This window comes from Lemur catta, chromosome 1 (genome assembly GCF_020740605.2).
Source record: "Lemur catta isolate mLemCat1 chromosome 1, mLemCat1.pri, whole genome shotgun sequence".
Classification (NCBI taxonomy): domain Eukaryota; kingdom Metazoa; phylum Chordata; class Mammalia; order Primates; family Lemuridae; genus Lemur; species Lemur catta.
In genome coordinates, this window is record NC_059128.1 from 129356463 (window position 1) to 129378555 (window position 22093).

A 22093-nucleotide genomic window follows, 5' to 3' on the forward strand; every position below is an offset into this window, starting at 1 on the left:
GGAAGGGCCGAGGAAAGATTCTTTTTACTGTAGCTAGGGAATCTCTAGCTTGATGCTATTCAATAAACATCAGCATTGATGTGATTAATGATAAGAATCTAATTATAAAATAAATTTGATTAATGTTGGCTTTTGGGGGACTCATTTAATTGAATAAATCTATAGCCAAAAATTACTCACTTAGCAGTTTGAAAATGCTGAGTACTTATAACACTGGAAATGTCACAAGGCATTATTGTAAGGTTATCATCTTAGGAAAAAATCAGTCTTCAGCTGGGTGAATATTAGCAAATCCATTAGTGGAAGTGGAAATCACTTAATGTGGCATTATCTGACTTTCAAAACTACTATTATATGTATATAATATAAATATTATAATGTACAGACAGGCATGGTGGGTCACACCTGTAATCCTAGCAATGTGGGAGGCCAAGGCAGGAAGATCACTTGAGGTCAGGAGTTCAAGACCAGCCTGAGCAAGACAGCAACACCCTCATCTCTACAAAAAATAGAAAAATTAGGTGGACGCTGTGGTGCAGCCTGTTGTCCCAGCTACTGGGGAGGCTGAGGCAGGAAGATCACTGAGTTCAGGAGTTTGAGGTTGCAGTGAGCTATGATGGTGCCACTGCACTCCAGCCTGGGCCACAGAGCAAGACCTTGTCTCAAAAAAAACCATGTATATGTATTATATATATGAAACAAAATGCTATATATATAAAGCAAAGTGATTATCAGAAAGAAAGATGAAGTGAGTTGCATGAAGTCATGTGATTAGTAGTAAGTATGTAATAATACATATACCATTGATATCTGTGGTACTTTTTGTGGCTTTACCTGTATTTTTTATTAATATATATTTTGTATTTACCAGCATCTCCTCTTTTAGTGTTAATGATATTGGCATATGGCATTCTCATGTTTATTTAATTAATGAGTACAAGTGCACAATTCAAGCCACATGTGTTTTCCCTGTTATTAAAAAATTATCCCCAATCATAAAAATAATACAAAAAGTATAAAGAAGAAAATAAATATCTCCTATAAATCTGTCACACCGTAGTAACAACTCTTAAAGTACTGCTTAATAGCCTTATAGAGTCTATTCACACATGGTTTAAAAAGAAAATTGGATCATCTTATACAAACTATTTTACCTTCCCCCATCCTTCATATATCATGGACATCTTTTTTATATTACTGGGATTTTGTGCTAGCAAATGCGGAAAAGATTATATTTTACTTCATATGCCATTGTTACAGTGACATATACAGATTTATACTTGGCATTCTCTAGCAAATGCACGTGTCAAAAAAATAAAACTGCAGAGATGTAGGAAAACGAGGTGAGGTCATAGAAAAAGGATAAAGTAAGATAGGCTTTGTATAATTTATCAATTTATGAGCACTGATGTGTCATTTTTATTTTTATAAACCATAAATTTCCCAGATGTTGAATACTGTAGAACATTTTGCCAAGTGGTGTAACTTTGCACTGCCACGGGAGAATAACCCAAAGAGAAAGCAATCTTGAATATGCAGAGGCAGGTTGCCAAATGCACAGATGAATTGTGGTTTAGAAGCAGAAAGTTGATTTGTAAAAACAATATTAATGTGACTATGAGGAGGTGACAATACCCATCTACTTGAAGGGGTTTCCTTCCTGCAGTATCACAGTATCCATTAAACATCCAGTTGTGTCCACTGCCAGTCGGAGCCCCAGCCCAAATCTCACTGCCATGGCCTATGCCCAAGAGGTGGGAAGTAAATGCAGAGGGCGCTGTGGTTAGGAACTCCAGCACTGAGGAATCAGGACTGGGAAGGTGAAGATGACAAAGAGAAAGGAGATGGAAGGACACCCCATAGTAATATTCAATAAAAGCAGAGCATAGATATTAATTTTATTAATTCGCTCATCCAATATTTATTGAGCACCTATGTTGATTCAATGGGACGGTTTCTCTCTCTGGTTAATAGTGTGTGCATGAAGGTGGGTGTGTGTACGCACATGTATGTGCGCAGAGTGTAAATGCAAATGAATAAATTAAAAGCTATATTAACATCTAACACATTTCAGATTTCTTTTCTTTTCTTTTTTTTTTTTTTGGAGCTACCTGTCATGAACTACAGACTTATTTTAAGCAATTTATGTGATATTTGTGTTCTTAAAATTCTTGCACTGTTTTTTCACTTCTGAATGGAATATATAGAATGGTACTTGTGCTCTTTAAAAATTGGATGGAATTTTAATGTTTATATTAAATCTACTCTCTGGGCCGGGCGCAGTGGCTCACGCCTGTAATCCTAGCACTCTGGGAAGCCGAGGCGGGTGGATCTTCTGAGCGCAGGAGTTTGAGACCAGCTTGAGCAAGAGTGAGACCCCGTCTCTACTAAAAAATAGAAAGAAATTATATGGCCAACTAAAATATATATAGAAAAAAAAAATTAGCCGGGCATGGTGGTGCATGCCTGTAGTCCCAGCTACTTGGGAGGCTGCAGCAGTAGGATCGCTTAAGCCCAGGAGTTTGAGGTTGCTGTGAGCTAGGCTGATGCCATGGCACTCACTCTAGCCCAGGCAACAAAGTGAGACTCTGTCTCAAAAAAAAAAAAATCTACTCTCTGTAACATATTTTTAATATTTTCTTCAAATGATGATTTTTTTAGACTACCTCTGTCTCTACTTACCCTTCATTTATTTCTGAAGAATCAATTGTAATTGTAATTTATTTAAGAACAAAGTCAACTTCCATGGCTAGTATCAAAAAGACAAGAGAGAACAATTGTTGGGGAAGGTGTGGAGAAAAGGGAACCCTTGTACGGTGCTGGTGAGAATGTAAATTAGTATAGTCATATGGAAGACAGTATGGAGCTTTCTCAAAAACTTAAAAGCAGAACTACCATATGATCCAGCAATCCCACTTCTGGGTATGTATCCAAAAGAAGTGAAATCAGTATGTAGAAGAGATATCTGCACTCGCATGTTCATTGTAGCATGATTCATAATAGCCAAGACATGGGACTAACCTAAGTGTCTACAGTGGATGAACGGATAAAGAAAATGTGATGTATACACACAATGGAACACGATTCAGCCTTAAAATAGAAAGACATTTTGTCATTGGTGACAACATGGATGAACTTGAGGACATGATGTTAAATGAAGTAAGCTACACACAGAAAGGCAATACTGCATGGATATTCACTCACATGTGGAATTTAAAATAGGAATTCACAGAAGCAGAGAATAGAACGGTGGTTAATAGGGGCTGGTGGGGCATGGGGGAGTGGGGTTTGGGAGATGTCAAAGGATACAAAATTTTAGTTTAGGAGGAACAAATTCAAAAGATCTATTGCACAACATGGTAACTACAGTTAATAACAATGTTGAGTACCTGAAATACTTGAATACTTCTTGAGTACTTGAACATTGCTAAGAGAGTACACTTCAAATGTTCTCACCACAAAAAAATGAGCGATGTGAGTTAGAGGATATGTTAATTAACTAGATTTAGCCATTCCACAATGTATACCATACATTCAAACATGCTGTATAGCATAAATGTATAATTTTTATTTTTCAATGAAAAGTTATATTTTTTAAAAAGAATAAACTTGCCTTCTAAATGGAAAGACACAAAAACCAAGACGACCACAGACGTAGGATCAGCCTCTATGATGTAGGTGCAATTCATGTTGTTGTCGTATTGCTTTGGGTAGTTTGGAGAAATGATGTAACCTGTAGGGTCAGTGAAATTTCTTCCACATCCTACATAGGAAAAAAAAAGCCATCATCAGAGCATTTTTTCTCACACATAGTATCTATTCTATCAGTGAAGGAAAGACACAATTTTATAAATTCTCTAGCGACATAGTTCCCTGAGATACTCTAAAATGGAAGAAGCAATAACTAAGAGAATGAAGATTTGATTTAAAAGTAAATACACATGCAAAATAAAAACATTATATATATTTTTAGAAAATGCTGCAGAGTTTTACAGGCTAAGTGGTAGAAATTTTACCACAAATCCACTGCAAATACTTTAATATTAAGGTATTAAAAAAGGATAAGTTAGCAAAGATTGAATATAACTTCATGTAGCTAAAGAGATAAAACTGATGAATAATGATTTGCACCTGATTAGTACTTTATACACTTAATGTTTTTAAAATGTCTTATTATTAGAAACTTATGCTATTTTCATTACCATTGTTATGTGGCCATAAGAACAAAATGGTTGCTTTAAAAAAATAGTTGAATTCACTAATCCCAACTCTTATCCAATTCTCAAATGAATCTCTGATGTCAGAAATAAAGAGAAATCTTTTTACCACTAAAATGGCTTTGTTTTCATACAGCTACTATTAATACTTACATTAATAGTAAGTATTAGTAATATAAGTAATAGTAATAGTAATATAAGTAATAGTAAGCCACATCCCTTCCTGATCTTTTAAGCATGAAAATATCTGTATCTTTTTAAACTGATGTTAAAACACACACAGGTACACACACACACACAAAAAAAAAAAACACACACAGCAAACCATCTGAAGCTAAGTCTGGGGTTGTCTTTCAGTACTTCCTTTCCACCACCCTCATTCTTTCATTCAGGTCTGCAATATTAATGCCTGTTTACTGCATTATTTCCTTTAAGTCGTTGCCTCAAACTTTTCCTTAAAAAGTGCTTTGCAGTTAGTGCCTACTTGTTTTAACTCAGCCCACAGGCACATGCCCGAAAACTGCCACATTTCCCACTAACGCAGCTGTGTGCACCAATCAGAGATATGGAGCCACCACCAAGTCAGCGAGGGAACATCCAGAAGAAAGTTTCCCAAACTTTCTCCCAGAGTTCACTGAGCACGAGCACCCTCCAGATGAGACCTAACACATGCAAGACCCCACCCATGGGAATTCTGAGTGCAGGTGGGTATGGGCTGAAGCCCAAGAGTCTGCACGGTTTTCAGGCCCTCCCAGGGGATTTCGATGCAGGTGGTCGAGGCGCTCTGTGCCAGGTGCACAGGTTGTTGACTGATTAACTGGCCACACGAGCTTCTGCAGAATACCTGCTGCACTCTGGATCCCTGGCTTATGTCTAGACGTTGGGTAATGGCGCTCATGGCTTTTATATTATTTCTCAGCTGACCTACCATTGAATTCAGTTCCATGCTCACTGATTTTTGAAGGAAGGTGTCCTCTGGGGATTAGGTGGCACACTCATGCTTCTCCCCTTGGACCTCTGTTCCAGCCAACCCTGTCTGCAGCAACCACACTCTCGTAAAGACCTCTGATTTGTTCTCAGGGCTACTTACGGCTTACAAAGGACGCAGAGAAGCCCTGAGCTGGGGTCTCCTGAGACTGGAAGACAGCAGTGAATGCGCTTCCTGGTGTGATGATGGTAGCAGGAGCCACGTCCCCACAACCCGTGGCCAGCAGGTCCTTGTCGGCCTCCACAGTTCCTGCCCACACCTACAGGGTCATAAACATGACTTACTGCTCCAGGTTTTCCCTACAATCTTTTGATGGGCTTAGGCTTGAAAATAAATGGTACTCAGGTGTATAGAGAACTGGACATTAAGAATAAATCACAGGCAAACCTGCAATATTTTCTTTTGAGAATAGTTTTTCTTTTTTAAACCTGCCTTTAAAATGGCATGTCCCATTCTTGAGTCCTCTAAGGAGATTGTGTTCATTTTTGTGTAGCTGGGCAGTGATTTGTAAAGAATCCATCACTGTTCAGTTTCCTCTTAATTTCTGGTTGGTCTGACCTAGCTGAGCTTGCTGGGTGTTGAGCTAGACCCAGCAGCCGGGTGAATTCGGTGGCACTCGCCACTGATCCCAGGAAAATGGCAAATTATGGTGGCAGCTAGAGAATATCACTAAGCACGTATGAGAAATCTGCTATCATTCAAACTGGTCTCACCCAATAGGTAAAGTCTCAATTGTCTCTGATTGCTTTCAAGACTTTTTGTTTGCATTTTGTATTCAGAAGTTTCATTATGATGTGCCTTGGCTTGAATGTCTTTGTGTTTATCTTGTTTTGGGTTCAGTCAGCCTCTTGAATCTGTAGGTGTGTGGGTTTTTTGCCAAATTTGGGGAGCTTATAGCCATTGGTTCTCAGACTACTCTTTCAGCTGCACTCTTTCCTTCTGAGGGAATGTTGGATCTTGCGTTATTGTCCATGTGTCCCTAAGGCTCTGTTCGTGTTTTCATTTTCTTTTTCTGTCTATTTTCTCTTTGTTGTTCAGACAGGGTGAATTATCTTGTTCTGTCCTCAAGTTCATTGATTCTATTCCCTGTCACCTCCACTCTACCATTGAGCCTATCCAGAAAGTTCTTTATTTCTGTTATTATATTTTTCAGTTCTATAATTGTCATTTAGTTCCTCATTATAACCGCTATTTTTCTTTGTTGAGCTTTTCTATTTGTTGATTTGTTTCAAGAGCAATTGTCGGCGATTGCTGCAGCATTTTATGACAGCCACATGGACGTTTGTGTCATGGAATTCCATGTCTGATCTGGCTCAGTGCTGACCTCACTTGATTGTCTTTTCTTACTCAAGTCATGATGTTCTTGACTCTAGGCATGATGGATGCCTTCTCATTATATCCCAAACATTCTACTTATTATGTTAGGAGACTCTGGGTGCCATTCAAATCTTTCATTTAGCAGGCAGTCACCCTGTTTATGTCTACCCTGTGGTCTTCCACACTTTTTTGAGCTGTGGTTCCAATGGCTCTTCAATTTTCAGAATCTTTGTGTGTGATTTTGGTCTGCTTGGCTTATATGGTGCTGCTGGGGCTCCCTGAGGGGACAGAGGATGCTTCACTTGGTTGGGCCTCTGTGTATTTGTCAGCAGGAGGGGAGGAGTATGTAGGATTCCCCTACCAGTGCCCCCTGAGTGCTCCCGTGTCTCTGGGTAGAGGAAGAGCATCTGTAATTTGAGGGGACAAACAGGCTTCCTGGCCCAAGACGCTTGTTGTGGCTGCATGCCCTCTGCCAATTCTGCCCCTTGGCCCCAGCATCTCTGGGTTGGGGATGAGAGTCTTGGCCCCTTGGTGACAAGGAGGCTTCCCAGACTGGGCCACTTTCTGTGACTGGGTCCCTTCTCTCCAGTCCCACCTGCCCTGGTGTCTCTGGGCAGGTGAAGAGAGTCTCAGGCTCTCAGGCACCAAGGCACTTCCCACTCAGGCTGCCTGCTGGGCCCCTTTGCTAGTTGTACCCGCTCACAAAGCAGTGTCTCTTACAGAAACAGGAGTCTCAGGCCCAGCAGGAGAGAAAAACTGCTTCCCCTGGCTGCTTATTTCTGGCAGGTTCCCAGATGATCCCACTGGCCCGTGGTGTCGTCGGAGGCCCTCGCATTCTGTCCAGAGGCGGAACGAGCCTCAGGCATTTCTCACATTCCATTTTCACACTTGGAGAACATTCAAGGGTTGACTTAAGTTCAAACACTTGATATTGATTCATTTCATGACAAGAGAGTTCATTTATTTTATGGAAAAAGCAATGAGGAATAGTGTATATTAAATGTTTTATTATATACACATTTTATATGAGATTTTAATTTAAACAGCAAGCATGGATCAATGAGATATAAAACATAATTTGAGAGATGATATGAAATAATAACATCAACAATAAAAGCCACTTCTGCTCATTAGGCGATTTTATATTTCAAGTACTTAGCACTATTTATGTTATTATATCATATCACCTCCAGTGCTTAAAACAATACTACTAAAGGAGGAACCATTCTGTTCATTTTATAGGTGAACAGTCTGAAGCCCAAATGTTTAATTAGCTCACAGGAGAGCATGCAGGTGGTAGGCATGAGAGCTAAGAATGGAGTCCAGGCTAATGTGACCTCAAGGCCAATGTTCTTTCCACTAGAAGGCACAGCTCCTTAGAGATACAACATAGAAGATGTAAAATAGCACGGATGAAATGAATTTATAATAAAATCATCATGATCGTAAGTGAATGGAAAGTGAAAAGTCAGTGCCACGTGAGCAGAGTTTGTCATTTAGAGAGGGAGAGCCTGGATGACTGCCCTGTCGCTATCATTTTAAAAAGAGTTGCTTGTGGTCTTTTCAGCTTGTGGGCCCTTAAGGCGCAAGGTGAAGGTTGGAAGTAGCTATTCTCCAACCTTCTGTAATTTTTGCTGCATACTTTAAATTGTGCGTGTGATGGTGCCTTACATTGGAAACGGCATTTTTCCTTTGGGATCTATTAGAAGTGAAAGAAAATTAAAGGAAGGAAGGAAGGGAGCAAGGAAAGAAAACTGGCCTTCTCTCTTAGTTTCCAAGAGAACTGTTCATAATAATTTAATAAGGCCAAAGAACAATCTCCTCAATTAAGTTATCTTGCCTAGGCATTAGCAAATGAAATATCACAGAGCAGTATGTTGTGCTGTGTTTTAAATTCTAACTCCTACCAGTCAAGGTTTCTCACTTTTTCATCCAAGAAATCCAAGCAACAAAATTGTCCTTTGTTTACTTTGGGAGACAATGAGTGATTTCTACCTTAAACACTTATGTTCATGAAACCAGTTTGGCTCCAGTGAAATAAACAAGTGTACTAACCTTCACGAAGCTGTTCTGACACTGTCCATCACCACTGGGGATTAGGAAGTTATTGTCAAAGCTGATCTCCAAGTGTTTACTTTGGTGAGTAATGACTGTCCAGGAACATCTGCTGTTTCCAGGAAAATTCTGAGGCCAGTGAGGGGATCTGATGGTGCCATTTTCTGAATGAAATATTCCACCACAACCTGAAATATTGTCATATAAAATGTCATCAATTTGCGAGGAAAATAACAACTTTGGAAACCCAAGACTGCTAAAGAAGGAACATTTCTAAATGCGAGATTTCAGTTAGTTTATCTTTCCTTAGAGATGACCCACCTTCAGGGCAGGTGTGAACCAAGATGTTTAAATAAATGGAAAGGTGCATTGAATGGAGAGGAAACTTCAGCTGTTATTAATACAATAGTGTTACAATGGCGTTGAACTCAACTGAGTCCACTAGTCCTTGCCATAAAGAGGACAGGCCTCTATCATGTCTTCAAACAACAGCAATATTTTTTATTCCCCTTGAGGCTACATAGTCTATGTAACCTGCCAGTGCCAAGTTCTGTATTTTATTATCATTAACACATGAAAATACAACTCTACGTTCATTTGTAATTTTACTCTAGCATACCAGACTAGAGAAAGTGATTTTGAGATGGGGAAAATTCTTCCATGAAACAATCTGGCTCATTCATACTGACACCGACTGATGGCTAGAAATAAATTACATGCGTTAAAAGAAAGAAAAATCTAGAATTATTTTAATACTCTTAAAATGTGTACTTAAGAGATGACAAAGAAAAAATATGAGTTCAACACAAAATGAAGTTAAAGAGAATTCTCTGAATCTTTTGCTGTGAAACCCTTGGAAATCAGTGATTCATCTAAAATTCCCTTCTAAATTCAACAGCTGCTGGTGGTTTTTAATGAGGGACTCATTCTACAAAGAGCATCAGAAAAACTGACTCTACTAGAGAGAATTGTCTCATATGATATTCAGGATTTACTTAAATTCTGATGCAAGTCCGTATATTTTTCTGATAATTTTCACACATATGCACAAAAGCTGCTCTTTTAAAATCAAATCTGTGGTATTTTGATTCAGTACCCACATACTACAGCATTTGTTCTAAATCACAAACCCCATCTTGTCACCCTCCTCCTCAAAACTTCAACAGCTCCCCATTGCTCAAGGATAATACACAAACCAAGGCTCTTCATGATGGGGACTTATTTTCCCGCCCTCAGCTCACCACTGGGCATTCTGCCTCTAAGCGCCAAATATTTTAAACTACTTGTGATTTCAACACATATTTCTATTACTCAAGATTTCCTGGTTATACCATGCCCTTTTGCCTGTGAAGGCAGCATCATAAAGTGTTAAGATCAAAGTTTCTGGGCTTGACTGCCTTTATCCTGACTCTACCAGCTGTCGGCTATACGTCCTGGGCAAACTACCAGCCCACGTACCCTCAGCTCCTTCCCATGTGGAACAGAGATGATATGTATTGATATTGTGAAACCCTCCAGGGCTGCTACATGAGATCATATGTGCAAAAATTGAGCCCAACATTGAGTAGGTACAAAATGTATATATTTTAAGTTAGTTAATACATTTAGTAAATACATCACTGGAAAAAAAAATGCAGAGAACATTTCTTTTACCTGAAGTCTGTGTGTTCCATGTAGCATAAAATCCACCACCTTCTATGGAATGGTCTGAGTTAAAAATCACCACCAGCTGGTTAGAGCCAGACTGGATTGCACTGGGGTTTGAGTTGCCACAGTACTGTCCTATTATGGGTGATCCAGGAGAGCCACCATTCCTGACAGTGACGGAGTCCCAGGCACAAACTGTCTGGGGTTCAATGTCAAAGTCACTGAATGTGAGCTGTGGGAGAAAGAAGAAATAATGAGGCACCCTGAGTTGTGACCTTGAGGTGGATAAGGCCCTTACAAATCCTTTTATTTTGTTTTAATTTATATAATTTTGTATTTTGGCTCTTATTTCATTCTCCCCTCCCCTCTGCTCTTTTTCCTCATTGAAGGTTCTCTTGGAAATTTTGAGAGGGGATATTTCTCCAGGAAGTACAGTCACTGGGGGTGGGGCAGTCCCCACTCAGTCCCCTGGGCTGGGATAGCAACTCATAGCAAGAACATGAGTACCCCTCTCTCCGAGATGTAAATTATCTTCTATACATAGCTTCTCCTATGCTTAAAAAAGAGATGTTGTTCTTCATTTGTCATAGAGTTGCAGATGCCCATGTATTTAATATATACTCTAATGAGAGAATTTTAGAAACAGTGATCTGATTGCAGGATCAAAGCCTTTCTGATCACTTGCTTCCTAAAAGAACTCCATTTCCACGCAGGACATGGAACTGTTGTTCTGGAGTGTGAGAAGCATGTCACCCAGTTATCCAAACTCACAGTGATGGTGTGTCTGTGTGGGGCCTCCAACAACCAAGCACAGTGGGTCAAGCTGTCGTAAGGGTTTGGGTAGTTGGGGCTTGAGATCACTCCATTCTCACCTATCTGTATTCCTCCACAATCTGAAACGAGATTTGTAACCCTCTAAGTAAGATTGAAGAAGAAGAAGAAGAAAAAAAGCCTGAAAAACTAAAGTAAGTAGCACTTATCACCACTATACTTTATGATAAAAAATGTATAAATCAATAAAGAATGAAATTGGATACAAAGTAAAATTGGGTGGAAGATTAGAAATAAACAGCATTCCATATAGTATTAATTAAACAGAATCACATAGTGAAGACAGGCTCAACTTTAACACAAAGGAGAAGGAAGATAATCTGTACCATAATCAGAGGATAATTAGATGTGTGCACAACTGACAGTCAATGCACTAGGGACAAAGTAAGTGACATTGCCTTTCTTGAAAAGACCAGGCTGGTGAAAGTAAAGGTAAGCTTGAAGAATATGATCAGTACTGTAATTAAATGCTTTGTCATTTGGTAATAAGCACACATGTCTGTAGTCAGCTATCAAATTATGCATTAGCATAGGAAATTGAAAAACTGACATATTTCTAAGGCATAGTACAGTCTGATGTTAAATACAAATAATCTTCTTCCTCCTGACTCTTTCCTTTCAATCTGATAAAGAAAAGTCAACTGGCAAGAAGGTTGAGTGAGTAGATAACAATCTCACTCCTTCCTTCAATCAGCCATTTGGTTATAACACAAAGAAATGTTAGATAAAACTATAACCAAAACATATTGTAATTCATACCCAGATTCAAAGGAAAGAAAAGGTCTATCCAAAATCTATACACAATAAGCATACTCAGATTCAGGGAAGTGACCCTGGAAGGAAGTATGGCCATCTGACAGGATAAATAACCAATGGGTGGGCCCCAAGGTTGGGGTCTGAGGTTTTGGTGACCAGACAGGAGGAGAAGATATGGCCTGGGATCTCCACAAAAGGAAGGGCTGGAGCTGAGACTTTTACATAAAGTTGGGAATCTAAAAGTCCTGCCACGTTAGGGAAAAAAGACCAGAAAAATCCAACAGCTGAAAGAATCAGAAAGGAGTAGGGCTGAATTTTCAGGTACAAACTCTGAAAGTCACAGATGCAAATCTAATACAAAACATTAGCAAATAATATCTAGTAATATGTATAAAACACACATCATGATGAAGTAGGGTTTATCCTGAAAATGCAAGGATGGTTTACCAAGAGAAAAAAAAAATCATTCAATATAATTTGACACATTAACATATGAAAGGAGAAAAAATAGGATCATCTCAATAGATGCAGAAAATCATTTGATAAAATCTTACATTCACGTTTTTACATTAAAAAAATCTTTTTGTATACTAAGAATTGAAGGAACTTTCTTTAACCTGATAAAAGGTATTTATTGGAAACCTAAAAGCAGCCAATATATTTAACAATGAAATGTCACAGACATTCACATTCAGGTCAGAAGCAAGATGCTATCATTCCTGCTATTCAATATTATGATGGTGACCCTTGCTAGTAAAATAAGGCAAGAAAAAGAAATGAAGTGTCCGGGCTGAAAGAAAAAAGTACTGCATTTGCAGAAGACATGATTGTTTGCACAGAAAACTGAAGAGAATCTATAGATAAAATATTAAAACTAATAAGAGTATAGCCAGATCTCTGGATTAAAGATACATATATAAAAAATATAAAATTCCTACACATTGGACATAGCCAATTAAAAAAACGCAATTTAGAAAATCTCATTGACATTAGCAATAAAGCTAATAGCTACCTAGAAATAAATTTAGGTACATCACAAAATATATGTCACAAAATCTAGATGTCACAAAATATATGTGATATTTTTATGGAAAAATTATAAAACTTTATCAATTATTTTATTGAAATTGTAATCATAATTCTTACCTGTAAAGGAATATTTTGCATGGAATCCAACCTGTTCTACACGTTCATTGGTGACAAAGTGTATCCATACTTGAGGATAAGGTATAACCAATGGCACTGTAGGCCCCGAAGGGCCACAAAATCTCCCTATCAGGGGCCCATCACTGTCACCTAAACAAAATGGTACACCCAGTGTCATTATTTATATACCTTTAGAGAAATATGCCCAATTAATTCAGTAGGAACAAATAATAAAGACAATTTCAAAGTATTCATTGACACATTTAAATTCTGATTTAGTAGCAGACATTGCAAAAAGTTTCTCTGTCTTTATCAACTGCAAAAGAATGAGCTCCTACAACAGAGGAAAACAAAAACAAACAAAAAGTGCTAGTTTGGTAGGCACCTCGCTCTCCTACAGGTGCCATTTTGTTGCAATCTGTGTTTTCATAATTATTTCAGCATAGCCAAACAGAGATACAACTAATTAAAATAATACTTTTGAACACACCTTTTTTTTTAGGTAGTAAGAAATATTATAGCAACACTGACAAGGTATATCCTCAAGATAAGTGACAACTGCCTAAAGTTTTAAAGATTTCTTCACTGTATTCAATTAACTAAAATGAACACGATATTCAGCACTTAGGCCAAGAGCTGTCATGTTTGAGCTACATATTTTTTATGGGGATTACTTCTCACGGAAATTTGATTAACATTTATAGAGCACTGCAGAGCTCACGTTTCTCTGCTCTCTATTTACTCTGTCAGATGAACGTCACTAACTTTCTAAATCAATGATATATGGTATTGTAACTCTCTAAATCTGAGTGACTAAAAAGAAGACTGAATTTAACTGACTGAAATTTGATATACAGCAGTTCTGCCTGCTTCGGTCAGCCAGTGGCTTTGAACCTGGTAGAGGTAGCGAGGGTTTATGAGGATTTCATGGAGAATGTTCTCAAACCACAACTTCCACTTCCCTTATAAGCCTTTTCTATACTCATCAACCTCAGACAGCAGAGAAGATTCTCTTGCTGAGACCCTTGGTCTGTGACCACAGACTTTACTGAATTCTCCATCCTGAAAATTCTTTCTTTCATGTTCTCCAAGGTAACTAGCATTGATGTCTATAATTTCCTAAGGACATCTCCACCACTCAACTAATTGGCTTCTGCTGCCTCCTTTTCCTTAAATTTTGGGATAACAGCAAAACTTTGACAGTATGTATTGTCTACTGTATTATTTTTCTCCTCTATCTATTTATTTATTTACTAAGAAAAAAATTGTCAATGTGACAATGGGAGCAACCTAATGGATAAAGCCTTGACTAAGGATAGAACTAAACTTGATTAATTTTCCAAGAATGTAGAGTTTTTTAAGTTCTTAAGAGAATTACGGTTCACCAAGCACACCTCAAACCTTTTCTATCGTGAATACAAAGACAAACTTGATGGCTTTTAGTTTAATTCCCCAAATATCTTCCATGTGCTTCTCCATCTGGTACACTGCAAAACAACTTTTAACTTCTAAGTCCTAAGAAGAATTTCACAGCCCGTTTGTAAATTCTGTAAGTTCAGGAAACCGCCCATACGTGCTGACCATGCTAAGTTCCAGCCTCCTGGGAAAGGAGTCTTGATTCGTAGATGACAGTCAAAGGGACCCCTGACCTCATTGAAAGAGTAGAAGCAAGCCAGCATCTCTGCTGGATAAAGTTCAAATACTAGGAAACCAAGCAATTGTGACACAGGGTCTAGTTGTAAACAGTGATCCACCTCATTTACCGTGCAAATTTCCACAGCTGGGCACACACAGAATGACAGCTTTGTTGGAACAAAGTTCTTTTGGATCGTATGTACATATATTATAGCTCTCTGACCCCCTTCATTGTTGGTGGTCGCCAAAATATTGTAGACACAGGGGAGAATGTGTTCTTTGACCAAACTCACCCAGTCGAAACTCAAGGACATCCGATTGACAGTCTTGGTGACTTTCTAGGTAAAAATGTTCAAAATGAATATAAATGGATGAATTTCCCTCCTTTGGATTACTGAGAGTCCATTCGCAGTTTAGGTTTCTCGAGTAATTACTGACTCCATCATAGCCAGGAGAAGTGAAGTTTCCTCCAGGGGCATTTGTGAGAGACCCGCCGCACACTAAGAAAACAGGAGACCACAAAGAAAGGAGTAAGATTCCTGCCACGACAGAAGATATGAACAATGCAGGAACAGTAACTAAAGTAACAACAGCAACATCACTGCTTAGATTTGTTTCTCTAGGTGCAGTGAGTGTTGTGGGTCAAGAGCACGCAAACTGTGGAAGTTTTTGTGAATTTCTAAAGGAATGATGTGCAAAAATAAATGGCTTCTTTATTTCCCTGTGGGTATAGATTAGGTGGCTGGGGTCTTGGCTGGGCATCAGCACCTCCAGATTTGGGCCTGTTGTTCACCAATATTTAATTTGGAGGAATACCCAAATATAATGGTGGTGGGTCCCAATGGCTCCTGATTAGTAATTTTCCACTCAATCTAATAGTTTAATTGGATCAAACAGATAACACTGAAATGCCAATGAATTTTCCCCTTTTAATAAGGAAATAGATGCTTTCGGTAGCAATAAAATAAGTTTGGTTTTTTTAATATTTACTTCAGTTCCTCCTAAATTTTAAAACCCATAGCACCACTCTGGGAATTAGAGGCCACACTTGCTTAATTTTGAAATACTCTATTTCAGATGCAAATCCTCCATTCATTTTCACTGGAAATATGTATATGGATGGATGGCTAAGAAACAACAAAATGTGTTCTGTCCCCAGTAAAAATCATCACTCTCCAGTACTAAGTTACCCTTTAAGAAGTAGATGGTCTCTTTCAGCACCAATGAATTGACCAGGGACTGCGGAACTGGCAACCAACCCTAATGGCGACATTACATGGAATCATGCTAGAAACTAACAGCAATTTTAAGAAAAAGTTTAGATTCAGAGTAGCAGTTTTCTTTCCAAAATGAGAAAGCCTTTTTTTTTTTTTTTTTTGTCTGGATTGGGTTTTCTATTTGCTTATGTATGTTTCCCTTGTGTCAAAGATCCAGGTGTAACCGATCACTGAAGGGAAACCAGATGGCTTTGCCACTGTTGGCATTGCTGGGGACAGCTGCTGTACATCTTATAAAAATGGGGTGTATTTACAACACCCCACATTACCTGCATCGTCACTGGACACGTAGGAAGCAACAAAGCCTCCATATGGTCTGGATCCATCAGTGAAAAAAATGACTTTCATTGTGTTTCCCGAAGATTTTATCTCGTTGCTCACATTCACACTACTGCACAGTTGCTCTAGCTGGGGCGAGTCGCTTCTAATGCCATTGAATACCTGTTGGAAAAATGGTTTAACTTTTAGACCCCCAGTCCATTTCACTGCATCTTTCCTAGGATCTGATATTCCCAGCGCAGCCCCACTTCCTTCCACTGGGACCCTGTGCCAAAATGAATCACTTAACAAGGCGGGCTTCCATTCTGGGCCCGCAAACCACTCTGCTACTCTGAGCACATTTTGTCACCTTGGGGTCATTTCACTAAAATGAAAGTGTTGCAGTAATGCCCTCCTGCCATGGGGTGACAAATGAAAAACTGCTGTGCACTTTGCAACTGGAAACTGTGCTCTAAATGCAAAGTAGATGGGCCACCAGGCTTACATCATGGTGCGAGAGTTCACCAATGGGCAGTTTTTCTTAACAGCGCATCAAGACCTTTGGTATTTGGAAGGGAGGCTTAAATGTTAGTCTCTGATGATTTGAAGCATATAATAACTCAGATATTTAAAAATACTCTGAAAAGTAATTTAAGAAATCAACCTCGATATAAATGTAATAATAGTTCTTTCCTAATTACCTATGGATTCAAAGCTTCAATTTTCTGACTCCTTTGAATTTTTAAGTATGGATTAGGGTAATGTTGACTCAAAGATATTAAACATTAACTCGTTATTGACATAGTTATAATAACTGGCAAAGTATTATTCTACTGCTGTACCAAACCAAGCAAATGTGTTAGTGTCCTTGGTTTTTATGGTTTAAAAAAATCTAGAAGAAATAGCTAAATAATAATTCATTGATTGATTGATAGTCCTGTTTGCAAAAAGGATTTGAATGGCTCACAATTATAAAAGAAATAATGACTCAGACTATGACATTGCAAGCTACACAGAAGGAGAATGCACTCCTTAACAAAGACGGGAGGTTTTGGATTTACTGTAATTGATTATATTACGTTCTTTGGAAGCTTCTGGTTTAAAGTGTCTTCGATTCATGGGACCAGATGAAGAATCTGCTGTCATTTACTAAGCAGACAAAATGCCGGACTTCGCTCATCGCCCACTCGTGCTATCCAATCAGCCCAACACTCTCTTGGGCAGATAATAGTATCTCTGTTTTCCAGAGTAAGAAACTAGAATTCAGAAAGATTATGTAATCAAAGAACAGTAATAATAGGACTGGGATTCCAACCATCCCTCTGATTCCAAATCATGAAGTAAGAAATAAAGAAACAGAAGATGACAAATGTTTCAATAATGCTGAAAGCAGGAATGGGCACCACGCTGCCAGAATCCAAGGAAATTATAACCAGCCACAGAGTTAATGGGACACATTGGAAACCACGATCAACGGCCATTATCTCTGCCTCCATGTCTGCCCCTGGTATAGAATCACAATGACTGAAAATTTTGCAATTATCCATTTATCACACAGACGTCTGCTTTTAAGAAGCAACTAGCATGCTACAAACATTCATGTCCTCTAATCCCTTTTGTACTCAGAAACTGCAACTCCCAGAAAACAAGTAGGTAGGAAGCAGGCACGTGAGATTTAGGACAGGCTATAAAATTTGCTATGAGAGGGAACAAAGTCATACACAGGTCTCATTGTCGAACACGCTGGGTGGCATAGCTTTTTATTTTCTCCGTCTGCCCAGGGAGTCAGACAGGTGGGTGGGTTTGGAGGACTTTGACGCTCAGGCCAGCTGGATAAGGTATTAGCCTAGAAGCAGTGCACTTAAGGCTGCCCCCTGCTCTGCATGCAGATCTTGGAAAAGGTTTCTTCCTTTCTGTCTCTTCTTTTCCTTTTTGGCAAGTTCTCCAGTAAATGAAGAGTGGGCAGAGGGCAATCCGTGTGCCCTTGTTTGCAGCAGAGTGAAGAGGAAACAAAACAAACACTAAACATATAAAAACGTATTTCAAAGAAAAGGAATGTGGACATCATACTAAAGATTCAGAAGGTAATTCTGAAAGTGATTCTTTGTTGGAATTTTAATCTCCTCAAGAGAAAAGACCTGTGGATATGACATTTGTAGGTTTCCCTAATTAAAGAGTGAAGCCCACCCCCCCCACCGCCAGTCACCTGCCATCAAGCCCATGAGTTGACAGCCCCTGTCACACATACAGAGATGCCAGTCAGCCTTTGAATAGTTCATTTTTAAATGTGAATGAACAGCAACATTTAGGGAAATGTCTAATGCAAAAGGCAGAGACCAATATAAGTAAATAGAAGACAGGAACTTGAAGGAAACTGACCCCAAAGAAGCAATATAAAACTTCAAAATTATGATTAAAACATTCATATGTATACGAATATATAGAATGTATAAAATATTTGTGGTTGGCACCGCGGAGTTCGGGCAGCCATGGTTTCCCTCCGGTAGTCACTCAATACCTTTAGCAGGGAACAGCGATCATGCAGGGCCACCCATCTCTTAAAACTGTTGGTGGTGGCATGGGCTGTGACTCTGGTCCCATTCAGCTGGGTGCTGCCTTAGGCTCAGCCCTCTCTGCCTGTCCAGTTTTGTCATTTGTAATGATCATTTTTCTCTTAAAATTTATTCTGTCTGTGACCCTGATGCATGTTGTGATAATCTCTTAAAACAACGTTTGCAATTATTTTGGCAGTTCCTTGTGATTTTGTTCTATCTAAAGCACTTAGAACTTGTCTGAGATATAGCTGCTTAGATGCCAATGTTCCTGACCTAGTTTTCTGACTGTGATTTATGAGTCAATAAACTCCCTAAACAATGAAACATAATATCCCTGACTGCACGGGACACTTACTGTCACATGCTCACTGTCACAGGATGGGCGAGCTTCCAGTCTCAGGCTGTTAAACGTTAGGGTGACCCGCCTTCCTTCCTGCACGGTGATTCTCCACTCGCAGATCCGGCCGTGAGGATTTGGGTTCGGGTAGTTGGGAGAAGTGAATGTTCCAGTAGAGCCCTGCAGATCCCCACCACACTCTGATGGGGTGGGAGGAGTGGGGAAAGAAAGCTAAGAAAACTTGCAATCCAATCAAAATGTCTCATTCCATCTGGAATGCTCTCAAAATTAAAGTGATTTTTAAATTATCCCTCTAGACAAAATCATTGCCCTTATTTGTGATCATATGTGAGGACTCTTAGAGAACATTTGCATTCACTTCTTATCTCCATTAATATTTAATCTTTGCTTCCAAGGACGATAGGGCACCGGCAGCATTTTAATTATCACCATGGCCCAAGAAATATGAGAGACCAATAAATGTCGTGAACTTAAGAATCAGGAAAACCAGAAGGCTGAAGTAATTATCCAGTTTGGCAGACAAGACCTTTATTTCACTCGAGTTTGTCAGGGTAATGGGGAATGCAAATTCCAAACGACTATAGGACTAATGGACTAGATTTTTCTTAAGATGAGGATTGCAGTAGAACTCATCACCTTATTACATTTCTCATGATACTAGTTACTGGCCTTTGTAGCACTTATCACAGTTGTAATGTTTCATTTATTGGTGTGACGTTTTGATTAATGTCTGCCTCTCCACTAAACCCTAAGGTCCAAGACGATAGGGGTCGTGTTTTGTTTTGTAACGCCAGTGCCCAGCATAGTGTCTATCCAATGTAGGTGCTCAAAATGTATATATTTTTTAAATGAACTAATGAACTCACCTTCCATGCTGGATTCAAATCGCAGTTTGAATCCGGAGGCAGTAAGAGAGTCATCTGTGACAAATCTGACCAAAGCAACGTTGCTGGAAGTGTCTATGCTGTCAGGAATGGTGTTTCCACAGTATTTGCCCAAGACATTCCCTGTAAGAGTCAAAAAATTAAGTATGCATATGTCCAGGCGACTTGTTTCTTTTAATCTCTATTTGAGGTGTCCTGCACCTATTACAAAGAAAATAATAAAAGATAAGACTCTGCCTATGATAATGGCCATCTCTGTCAAGAAAAGCAGGAAAACATGAATAAAAATTAACATATTCAAATACATGAAGTGTGAAAAAAATGCAACCAACTAGAGGAAGGGTATCTTGAGCACAACAAGGAAGGCTTACTCATTTGCTTAAAAAAGTGGTCCAAGACAACAGAGTGACAAGTGTCCGTCTCATATTATTGCCGGGAGATGTATGTTACCGTCTCCTCCCCTCAAGCCTCAGGTTGACTGCGAATAACTGCATGTGGCACGGGCTGTCTCAGCAGGAAGAAGATGCCTTCCAAGTACAGCGCTCTCTCCACGTGGTCTCGGGATAAGCTATGTAAGGACACCTGGGCTTTGAGCATCCATAGTTAATGGTGAAGTCAAGGGACAGAATTGCTGGCACTGTCCAGAGCTGACTGATCTGCACTTCTCTGCAGAGTACAAATATACTTTTGTTTTTCTTAGAAGTGAAGACACTTCAGAGGCTGAATGAGTGCACCCCAAATAAACACCCGAAAAGAGAGGAGACAGGTTTCACTGACCAGAGGTATGGTTGTCCCAGATCTCCACATAGTCTTTTTCGCAGCCAGAGGAATTCTGAAGGTTAAAATCTTCAAAGGAGATGGTGAGATAGTGTCCCGAGAGACCCTGGAGATGCCACTCGCAGAGTAAATTGTCTGTATATGGAAGTGTTGGATAGCCAATGCTTTCAATGACGCCAGCTTGCCCTGTTATTGTTCCTCCACATTGAGCTGGGAAAAAAAAAAGAGAGAGAGAGAGAGAGAGCATACATGCAATATTCTATCACAGATTTTTTTTTCTGATTTTACCAGCACATTTGAAAACTTTAGGTGCTGAGTGACTACAAATTGAAGTTTTTAAAATTCTAAAAATGTTTGGTAAATGCTTACCTTATTATTTGAAATCTACTGTTGATGTAAATAGAAATGATACCACATGCCCAGTCCAAAAATGGGAAATGGAAGTCAGCTATTGAATGGCCTATTTTGTAATGTCACATTAATTCTCTTGGGACACTATGTAAGAGCTACGAGTTGCAAGTAAGTTTCATCCCAAGAACCAACTGATAGATTGATATCAGTCTAGTACCTGTGTTGATTCTAAATGACTGAGTCCAAGCTCAGCTAGAAGGGGTACTGTGGTTGATTGGTGACACCTGCCATTTCTAGTCTAACTAACAAATAAACAGTTTACTGCAGTAACTGGCATCTCAGGATCTTGAAAATTACCATCAATTATTTATCACATGGATGTGATAGCTAGATTGAATTATACGCAATTTGACTTAGGATATAAAATGATCTATGGTGTAGATTAAATATTGTCACAAATAGGCTTTCTGAGTTTTTGCTGTATTAAATGCTTATTTGGCTTGCATCCAGATGTACCAGATATGAAATTTTATGCCACTGTGATCATATTATATTATAGTGAATCTTCAATAAGTATATTTGCTGTTCATTTTCTAAATAAGGAAATCAAAACACAAAGGAGACATCTTTGCTTTTTATCCAGTGATTGATTTGGCACTAGAGACTTAGAGGAAGAAATAAGCTCAATTATTTTATATATGATGAGGAATCCAAGGTCACTGTTCTAAATATAGTTATTTGACTGCTAAATAGTTTTATTACTTAAAATAATATACATACAGTGGTCCCTTTTACCCCACAGGGGATACATTCCACTACCTCCAGTGGATGCCTGAAACTTAGATTGTACCAAACCATATATATACTATTTTTTCCTGTACATACATACCTATGATAAAGTTTAATTTATAAGTCAGGTACATAAGAGATGAACAACAATAGCTAATAAAATAGAACAAGTATAACAGTATGCTGTAGTAAAAGTTATGTGAATGTGGTCTCTGCCTCCCTCTCTTAAAATGTCTTAGGGTAATGTACTGA

At 38.9% G+C, this 22093-nt stretch overlaps 1 protein-coding gene across 1 annotated transcript in view; it reads right to left on the reverse strand.

Annotated features, from left to right (window-relative positions):
• The window catches only part of CUBN (cubilin), a 227505-nt gene that overhangs the window by 48043 nt on the left and 157369 nt on the right, over positions 1–22093 (reverse strand). Inside the window, exons 46-56 of the mRNA XM_045534123.1 lie at positions 20702–20911; positions 19907–20047; positions 19038–19219; positions 16139–16310; positions 14886–15092; positions 12958–13107; positions 10996–11117; positions 10231–10456; positions 8578–8765; positions 5308–5464; positions 3614–3763 (exon numbers count right to left, since the gene is read on the reverse strand). Coding sequence (XP_045390079.1) covers positions 3614–3763; positions 5308–5464; positions 8578–8765; positions 10231–10456; positions 10996–11117; positions 12958–13107; positions 14886–15092; positions 16139–16310; positions 19038–19219; positions 19907–20047; positions 20702–20911 — 1905 coding nt within the window. The remainder of the gene's footprint in view (positions 1–3613; positions 3764–5307; positions 5465–8577; positions 8766–10230; positions 10457–10995; positions 11118–12957; positions 13108–14885; positions 15093–16138; positions 16311–19037; positions 19220–19906; positions 20048–20701; positions 20912–22093) is intronic.